The sequence below is a fragment of the Budorcas taxicolor genome, chromosome 19 (assembly GCF_023091745.1).
Source record: "Budorcas taxicolor isolate Tak-1 chromosome 19, Takin1.1, whole genome shotgun sequence".
In the NCBI taxonomy this organism is placed as follows: Eukaryota; Metazoa; Chordata; class Mammalia; order Artiodactyla; family Bovidae; genus Budorcas; species Budorcas taxicolor.
The window spans coordinates 35,625,001-35,634,648 of NC_068928.1; the positions used below are offsets into that span (position 1 = coordinate 35,625,001).

Sequence of the window (9,648 nt, forward strand, 5' to 3'; positions counted from 1 at the left end):
TGAGGGAATGGCTCTGCGGCTGTGTGTTCATTCTCCCCCTTTCTTCGTCAGGTTCTGCCCCCAGTCCCCGCTCTCTGGCCCCACCATCCAGGGGATGACATCAGACTATGGAGCAGCTGGGCAGACAAAGGAACAGAGTGTCCTAGGAGATCAGAGGCGCTGGGGGAGGCAGAGGGTGGAAAAAGCCAAGCTGCCATGCCCCAGAGGCCTCAGGGCTGGTCTGGAGACAGCCAGCACCAGAACAAGCCTCTGAAAAGGCAAATGGAAAGACCAGAGGAGCATTACAGGGGGTGGGGGGGCAGACAACAGATGCTAGGAGGGGAGGAATGAATGTCCAGTGTAGACAGGAAAGCAGGTGAATCTCACTTCAGACCCGAAGGAGGACTCAACCCCCCTGTCCTGGGGCCAAATCTCCCAGTGGGGCAGCCTCTCGAGGTTACCTGGCAACAAGGCCCTGGGATTTCAGTTCATCCTACACTGAGCACCTTTCAGAAGTCAGTTCCTGTGAAGGCCTGGGTAACAGAGCAAGACACACAGACCAGTTTCAAGGACAGAAAGCAAATGCCATGTGGTAGGTCCTCAAGGATGACTGATTCTATACCACCCTTTCCCCAGGTACCTATGTTTTACAAATTCCAAATCAGCCTGTGTGGAGCAGTCAGTTCTGAGCAGCAGAATACAATATTTGAAACTATCTGGTCTCTGAGCCTGCAAAAGCCGAGATCTGGATGGAAGAGCAAGGGGAGAGCTTAGGTCCTGGGGCCTGCTCTCAGCCAGGGAGCTGCTGAGGGCATGGAGGGGGCCCAGGGGCAGCCGTCTGTGCCAGGTTCTGTTTTCTAGGCTTTGCAGTTTGACACATAATAGGATCGAACTCCCCAAGTCTCCATGAAGTGTTCCGTCGTACAGTTGCGGAAACCGAGGCTCAGAGAGATGGCAGATATGTGTTAGAGCCCAGATTCAGCCTTAGGTGGGTCTGACTCCACAGGCTGGGCCTTCTCACCCCGCCAAGGTGGGGCTGGAGTGTGACGGGGACCCTAAGTCTGTGGCTATATGTCAGCAGCGAGCCTGTGAGAGGAAGCCTGAGATTGGACCCCTGAATCTCACACCTCTGCCACATAGTCACAGGGCTCAGCCCCACATCTACGCAAGTGGAGGGAAGTGGGGAGGTGACAGATGCTGGCGTGTGGGCACTTGCCTCCTCAGGTTCGAAGGTGATGTGCTATTGTTAGGGCACCTCGACCTAGAAGCAGGTACAATAGTATGTCCCCATGCTGAGGGAGGTTGAGGAGCCAAGTCCTCACTCCCAGGTTTCAAGGCCTGCATAGGTGGGTCCTGAGCCTGTGCTCACACCTCCTTGGTTAAGGTCTGTGCTCAGCATTTTTTGGTGGTGACCTGAAGCTCATATTCCTTTGGCCTCTCCTCCCTCTCCGGGAGCAGCTTGTCTTCTTGATCCCAACCCCTCCTTACTGCAGGGAATTGTCTCTAAAGAGGGACGGGCCTGACTGGGCTGAACTGAGCCTGAATTCTTCCTCTGGGCTGTAGCCCGGAAAGACCAGAGAAATGCATAGGGATCAGGTGTCCCTCGTGCTGAGCTGGCTTCCAGCCTAGGGGACAGACAAGCTGGGGTCATGCCCTGGCTACAGGCTCCTGAGCACATCTCTGGGAAGGGGAGCAGCCAGGAGCCCCTGAGACCAAAGGTGCTGCTGCTGCAGCCTGGAAACCTGATCACATGCTCTGAGCACCCAAGGCTTTGGGATCAGGCCTTGCCCAGAGACCCGCCTAGGGAGTCACAGCCAGACAGATAGGTCCCCTTGCCCACTCCTGTCTCCCCCACTTTCACAGCCCTAAATTCATCAACAGTGGGGTCTGGAATGCACCTTGGCCCACTGTGCTATTGTGAGGGGGCGGGGGACTGAACTGAGATACAAAGCAGTTGCTTCCACCCCATGCCTTCCTGCCCAAGTTCCTGGGTGAGTCACCTGGCCTCAGCTCTCCTGTGCCTAATGCACAAAGCTCCAGGGGGCACCACAGTAAGGAGTCATGGCACTGAAAAATGGGCCAAGTGTTAGCAGTGTCTCTCCATCACTCAAATGGGATCCGGTTGGCTAGATTCCCCCTGTGCTCCCCCCAAGGTAGGTCACCAAAGCAAATGACACTGCCCACCACTCCTCTCTCCCACCTACACATTAGCCCAAGTGAATCACACGGGAAGGGCTGTCGATACTATGGGCTTTTAATTGGTATCTTCCCCCTACATTTGAGGAAGAAATGAGAATGCCCCACAATGATCTTCTTCGGCTTTGGAGGGGCATGGACATAATGAAGGCTGAGGAGGATTGAAGAGGGGTAGATGAAGAGCTGACAGTGGCTTTCTCAAATCCTAAATCTAGTAGTGGGCTAGCGGACTTGTCCTGGAAGTCCAGAAACAGAAATCAACAAGCTGCCACATCCTCAAACTGGCCCTCCCAGGCCACACCTAGAGTCTCCCTCTAGGTCCCTGCAGCTCCAGAGACCACCACCAGATGGGAGCATTGAGCAGCATTCCTTTCCCTTCCCAAGCCTACCTCCCGGTCTTCCCTCTTTCCTTCTTTTACCAACCCACTTCCTTGCCTTGCTTTTCCTCTTCCTTTATTTCTCTTCCCATCAGAACAGACCCTGGGGCTTCTATTGACTTTGTGTCTGAGGAAGCGAGTGGCAACTGAGAACTCACTATGTGTCAAAGGGATCTTTTGCCAGCTGGGAGCACCAGCCATTTATCTGCTTCTGGGAGAGCCCTGGGATCTGGACATTCGTGTTCAGTCACCGTGAGCTGGGCAGTAGCTAACGTCTCTCTGTGGTCCTAGCACCTGGCACCCAGTAAGTGTTCAGAAAATTTCCACTGACTTGGGCTGAATAAAACTGAATCAATTAATCAATAATCAATATATCAATCAATAAAGCCAGGGGGAAGAAGCATGACAAACATATTCTGCTTGTGCTGTGGTGGCCTCAGAGACTGCTAGGCCAACATGATCAAAGCACAGGCTGGCCACCACCCAAAGGACTTGTCTGGCAGCCTCCACTTAAGGCAAGTTGTGCCCTGGGCTGGATCATGCCTCCTGCTTCCCGCTTCCCACAACCCTCACCACGAGGTGGTCTCTGTTCATAGTGCTCTGGAGGGCTGTGGGGAGTTTATCCAATTAGTTCCTGGGCCCTCCTTTCTATCCCCACCTACCTTTTTAGCAAACCAATTCATTCAGTTATTCCTGTGACCATCCTACAGCCAGCCGCCATCTCTAGAATCCTGCCTGGGAGTCTGGCTATGGGCAGGGAGTCTGGGAGAGCCAGGGGAGGGAGTGGTCAGCCAAAAGAAGATAACAAAGTCAGAGGAGACTGGCCATCAGGAATAACCTGCAAATGTTGGTTGACTTCTTTTGTCCCCCTCCCACCCATTATCAAATCCAAAGAATAGAAGCTGATTTAAGATCCTCTGGGGGGTTTTTTCTGACGCACTGACCGCTCTTCCCAGGTTGGCCTGTCTAATCTGACCTTGCCCAGTTTGCTGACTGAGGGTCACCAGGAATGGGTAAGTAGAAGAGGATCAGAAAGAGGGCTGGGGAGAGGCAGAGGGCTTCACTGCAAGCCGGGGAAGTCCTTGAGGACATCGCAGGTTTTCTTGTGCATGACCTCACGCAGCTTCCGAGCCCGCCGCGTGCTCGAGGCTCCCACGAAGCTGTCGGGCCGCAGCATGGCCATGCCGCCGTCCACCTCGCCCATGATGATGAGCGGCATCTCGCCCACTGTCACATTGGGGCAGGGGCAGGTCCAGTCCATGTGGAGCAGAGTGACCTCCAACGGCTCCCGGCCCAGGAACTTGAGACCCATCTTCTCATCCTTTAGGACCTCGTCCACAGTCACCAGGGCACGGCCTGAATCGGGCTCCTCGGTCAGCTCTGAGATTCGGCCCAAGATAACAAAGTCGCTCCGACAGAAGCTGGTGACAAGCTTCTGCCTCGGCTTGCAGGCCCGGCAGCGCTGGTTCCCCCGAGGGAAGGGGCAGGACTCCTCGCAGTCCTCACGGCTCTCAAAGTTGTTGCCGTTGCCCTCGCAGCCGCCGTAGACAAAGGACTGGCACTGGCCTGTCTGGCTGTTGTAGGCCCAGCGGGGCACATAGGCCTTGCAGGGCCCCTGCAAGGCAGGCAGGCTGCACACGGCCAGCGACCCGCTCATGCAGGCCAGCATGCAGGCCTCATAGGTCTCAAAGTGGTTGCGGTTGTGGTGGCAGCGGCCGAAGGTGAAGGTCAGGCAGTTGTTGGCTTGGGCATCGAAGTACCAGCGGACCTGCTCCTCACCACAGTCATCGCTGTCAGGGGGCTTCAGGCACTCAGCTGTGGGGAAGGCTGTGCCACTGGGGCTACTCTCTGCAGTGGCTGAAGCCTGGCCCCCACTGACCACCGACAGTGGGAAGTCAGCGCGCAGGACGCCAGCGGCGTTGCGGGCTGTGCAGGTGTAGATGCCAGCGTCCTGGGGCTGGGCGTTGTAGATGACCAGCTGGGCGATGTTGGTGACCACCACATTGCCGCGTACATGGTTGGGCCTCATAACCACATTCTCTCGGTCTTCCAGCTGTTTCTCCCAGGTGATCTCTGGCCGGGGCCGACCCGCCACATCACAAAGGAAGCTCACCGTCTCACCCACAGTGACTGACTGGTGCGCAGGGTGGTTGAGCAAAGCTGGGGCCGTGGCGTCCAGCCCAGGGGTCTCCGGGGGAGCCGTGGTGGGATGCACAGTGGTCTCGGGTGGTGAGGGGCTGGTGTTGGGCCAGGTGAAGTGATAGCGGCAGGTGACGACAGTCAGCGTGATGCCCTTGGAGCAGGCTTCAGCGTCCATGTAGCAGCGGTTATAGTAGGTGAGGCCATCGGAGGCGCAGGTGAAACTGGGCTCCTTCTCACAGCGATCTCTGCATTTGCACACTGGCTGGCCGTCCCAGATGTCACACTCAGAGCCCTGCTGCAGACACATGAAATGTTCGCACGTGGCCTCCTTGGGCATGCCCACGGGGCCCTTCTTCCCCTTCACATCCATGTAGCGGGCCGCCACACAGCTCTTGGTCCCACACACGTTGGGGCAGCACTTCTCATAGGTCTCACACTCCTGGGGAGAGCCAGATGGAGAGGTCTGAACGAGGAGGAGAAGGAAGAGAGCACAGGCTCCCCCAACGTCCCCCATGGTTTGTTTACAGGGAAGGGGACTAATATGTGCTCACCTACCATGAGAAAATCATTTTGATATAATAACTAACATATTCGTAGCACCCACTATTTGCCAGGCCTTCTTCTAAAAATGTTTACAACTATCAACTTATCTCATGCTCATTACAGTGGGTATAACCAACATTCCCACTTCACAGGCAATGATAACTGAGGCACCGAGAGATAAGGTAACTTGCCCAAGGTCACACAGCTAGCAGTGTGGGAAGAGGCGGATCACATACTCCACGAAGAAAAGTCTTCCTTCTAGCATGAGATGAAATGAGAATGTGAAGACTAAGTGAGGTGACATTCAAGCCCTCAGAGCTGGGAACTGGTGGGAAAGGACTTTAAGCTCCAGGTGATGGGATTCAGAAATGAGAGTTTTTTGTCTGCAATTTATCATTCCCACAGTGAGGTGTCACCTGGAACGACTGAGCCCGCCTTTGTGTCTTTTCCATTGGGAATGCCCCGGCCAAATGCTAAAAAGGAAAAGTCAGACACTGCTGGGACAGCTGTTCAAAGCTGTGCATGTACACAAGGAATGCACGTGTACACACCAGGCAGCTCTCATGCTGGCCCCTGTTCATCCAAAGCCTAGAGGAAGGGCAGGCAAGACAGGCCCAGGACATCAGGTCTCATCACTGTGGGCCATGCTAGTTCCAACATGTGGGCCTTTGCATGGGGAAATCAATAGCAAAAAATAAAGTTCCCTTGTGTGGCAAAGGTCAGCCAGGCCGTCATCAAGGACTTGCCAGGCTGTAATTCCTTCTGATTCTCTGTGGAGCCATGAAAGGCATTAGTCTAATTCCTCAAAATTAGCAACATGCTCTGGGGCTGACACAAACAAGGATTTCACATGGTATTTTCTCCAGGATGTGGGCAATGCCCCTAATCCTGAGCCCTGGTCACGGCTCTGTGAGCCGCTCCCCACCAGGGCTGGCCTCATGCGGCCGCATCAGCTGAGGGCTGCCTGTTAGACTTGTTCACTGTTTTTCCCTCTCGGCTCAGAATGGGGACTTTGTTTTGCAGCCCTTGCTTGGCATAGGCTTCTAGGCCACACCAGGGAGGCTCTAGGGCAGGGATGGACAGATCTCAGAGCTGGCTCCTGAGGGAGAGGGACCTAGTGGGGGTGAGGGCAGGAGGGGGCTGAGCAGCAGGAGAACCTGCTCCTTGCCCGAGCATCCCTCGATTCCTTGAAGACTCTGGCCTGGGTATCTCCTTCAGGACTTGGAGGTCCATGAAAGACTGGGTCCTTGGGGAGAAGGGAAAGGCACTTCTGGGCACAGAAAACCTGGAGGGAATTTTCAGAACGGTTTTTGCTTAAGGGCTCAGAATGCATCCATAGGCCAAATCCCCAGCCGCACAGAGGAGCTTCTCCCCAAGACATAAAATCAGCCAGAGTCTCACTGTCTCCAAGCCCCTGAAACAGCCTTGCCTACAAATGTGGCCAACCAACCGCCTGATCTCAGCCTGATAGGAACACTTTTCCACCCCTATCCAGGCTTTATCTTCCTTTCCCTCGGCTCTCCCGTTGCTCATGAACAGTGAGAGGCTGAGATTGTCCCCTGGGCTCTCTGAGGGACAGGCTGCTCTCTCCAGGACCAGTCTGTGCTCTCATAGGTTATGTACATTTGGCAGAGGGAGCACCCTGGTGATGCCCAGACCGGTCCAAGCCCAGCAGCTGCCAGACTGCCGGGAATTACCTCTGCCTAGGCAGGTGCCAGGTACTAGCAGGCTCTTCACCCTGGGAAAAGTAACAGGAACAACCCTTGAATGCAGGAGCAGGGAGAGAACTGTCCGAGAACCAGGTAGAGCCAGGCCTGCCCTGAGCGCTGGGAGGACTGAGGGATCACCAGGTTGAAACCTAGTCCACTTCCCTCTCACAGACACCCAGAGAATCTATTCAGATCCACTCCTGCGCACCCTCCCCATCAGCCTGCACTGATCTCAGGGTCAGGGTCCTAACCCCCAGAGGTGGCCCAGAGGCTGGATGAAGCATCAGCTTTGTGGTCAGATGGATGCGAATCTGACCTCCCTGGCCCTGGAGCCTTGTGCTCTTCCATGCAGTGTCCTGAGTTTCTCTCTCACCTGTTGACAGGCTGCGGGTGGGTTGTGCCAGTCTCTCTGATGTGCCTGGCATAGTGCTGGCTCAGAGCAGCCCTCAGCAGACCTGAAACCACGAATCCAAGGATTTCCAGTCCCTGAGAAATTCCCACATCACACCCATCTCTTCTTCCAGGACTCGAAGTTAAGACATCACACCCTGTTTATGCCTGTGTGGCTGGGGGCCAGGTTCTTCCCTGTTTTAAGTCGTTCTCACCACCCAGCTCCCACTCTGCCTCGCCAACAAGACTGCTTGGCCTGGCTCAGGCCTCCGGGTTCACACTCACCTGGTCCGTCTCACACTCCCGCTTGCAGGTGCTCTGGGCATCCACCCAGAGGTTGGGATTCATGTCGTTGGGACAGATGCCGGCGTGAGAGTATCGGAGGGGCGGCAGGGCCAGGCCTCGAGGGGGCACCCCAAGCAGCAGCAACAGCAAGGCTGCCCCCTGCCCCCAGAGGGACCAGGAACAGCAGCCCCGCAGGGCCCACATGCTGAGGTCTGCAGCGGCCAGAGACCTCCCCTGAGAGGACGCCAGGGCTGGGCCCCTGGGCCTTCTGCTCCTCAGGGCCGCAGACACCTGCCCTGCCGACCCCAGTGGACCTCCGTGGGCTGCTGCGGCTGCTGAGGCTGCCTCCACCGAGTCTGTGGAGTCCGCCGGGCTGTGGAGCCTCAGATAAAGGGAGCTCCCTCTCCGGAGTGTGCCGGGAGAGGAGCCGCACCGGGGCCAGAGCCTGGATTTATGTCCTGGGCACGCCACCCGAGTGGGAGCGAGCTAACCTGACGCCTGTCACAGGCAGGCTGCCGGCTCCTCTGTCCTGTGGCTGATCACAGACTTGTTGCAGAAAAAAAAAAAGCTGGAAGCAGTTTAGGCAGCGTATCTGGCACGGTGGGACACCTGCTTGTTTTTGACTCCAGGAGGCCTTTAACCCCTTCAGGGGCCAGAAATGGCATGTGCTTTGGGGGGAGCTGGCTCCAGGACACGCCAGCTCACTGTACTACATGAAGAGGCTTGCTTCCCTTCCCCCCACCTCTCAGCCGGGCCCCCTCCTCCCGTTGGCCACCTCCGAAGAACACACACTCACTTGTTACAAGGAGGGACCTGCAGCCGCAGGGTTAGCATCGCCGGCCCGATAGTACATCTGAGAGCAAATGACGTGGAAAAACAACAAGTTCACGGCCATTCCAGGGCGGGCCTGAGCAGCCTGTGCTGTGTAAACCGACTCCCACCCCAGCACCAGGTCTCAGGGTAGGGGGGGCTGCGTGCGGACAGCCCCCTATCTCTCTATCCTGGGCAGTTTGCGTCTCAAGTTCCAACTTCGGTGAATTTTCCCCAAATCATTCCAGAGACACATACCAGCTATGCTCCAGCTCCCCCAGCTCCGGGACGTATCACATTCCTGCTCCTCGACTGACACACTCCCCGCTCCAAGAGAACCTACGTGGTCACTGTGTCTCAGGACAGTGCTGGGCAGCCGAGCTGCCTCGCTGACGACCATGAAGCCTTTGCCCAGGAAGAGCCAGTTGGCTGTCGTCTCCCTGCTTTATGAAGGAGACAGTCACCCCTGGTGAGCGGCAGTAGGATATTTCCTGGGGTCATAACATGGGCCAGACTGTGTGCATTGTCTCATTTAACCCTCACAACAAACTGTGCCTTCATTTTAGATTTGAGGAAAAGACAGGGCAAGCAACTTGCCCTGTGTCACACAGCTATGTGACCCCACCATTAATGCAGGGACCCTAGTTTGCAGGGCCTTTGAAATCACCCCTCCCCACCAAGCTGTCAAACTGCTGTCAAGGGGCAACCCAACTCTAGTCTCTACAAGCTGGACAAGAAGTTTGTGAAACATCAAGGACGGAATTGAAGGAGGAGCCAGGAAAAGAGCCAGAAGCTGCCAGGGGGTGGGGAAGAGAAAGGTTACTTTTTCAAGGCCAACTGCAAAGGATTTGGGAAGCAGCAACCAAGCTGCTCTGTCCCAGGGGCAGTAGATAGGGATGCAGCCCCGACCTTTTCACAGATGGGGATACTGAGTGCCAAGCCCGGACCACACTTCCCTCAGGCCAGACTTCAACCTCTAGCTGCTCTATAGAAGGGTGTGCCCCTCCCTCCACCCTGCAGATTTTGCTTCTTCCTCTCAGGCAGGGTATTGCCTCCTCCCCTGAGCCAATTCCTTCCTGTCTGTGGGTCATTCTGCAAGATCTGTCTTTTCTGCTTATGTCAAAGAGCTAATGAAGGGTGTCAGATCCTAATCCCCTAAATTATTGGAATAAACTTCCCTCCGAGGCTGGTCCCCGTAATGAAGCCAGACAGCAGGC

At 55.9% G+C, this 9,648-nt stretch overlaps 1 protein-coding gene across 2 annotated transcripts; it reads right to left on the minus strand.

The window, feature by feature from the left end:
* Positions 1 to 2,222: 2,222 nt before the first annotated feature.
* On the minus strand, positions 2,223 to 8,721 carry WFIKKN2 (WAP, follistatin/kazal, immunoglobulin, kunitz and netrin domain containing 2). Of its 2 annotated transcripts, none has more exons than XM_052657792.1 (2): positions 8,690 to 8,721; positions 2,223 to 5,133 (listed from the first exon to the last, which is right to left on the minus strand). In XM_052657792.1, the coding sequence occupies exon 2, from the start codon at positions 5,062 to 5,064 to the stop codon at positions 3,613 to 3,615; it is 1,452 nt and encodes a 483-aa protein (XP_052513752.1). In that variant the 5' UTR covers positions 5,065 to 5,133; positions 8,690 to 8,721; the 3' UTR covers positions 2,223 to 3,612. The 2 variants fall into 2 exon arrangements, with proteins under 2 accessions (XP_052513752.1, XP_052513751.1); XM_052657791.1 differs by lacking the exon at positions 8,690 to 8,721 and adding an exon at positions 7,622 to 7,888.
* Positions 8,722 to 9,648: the final 927 nt, after the last annotated feature.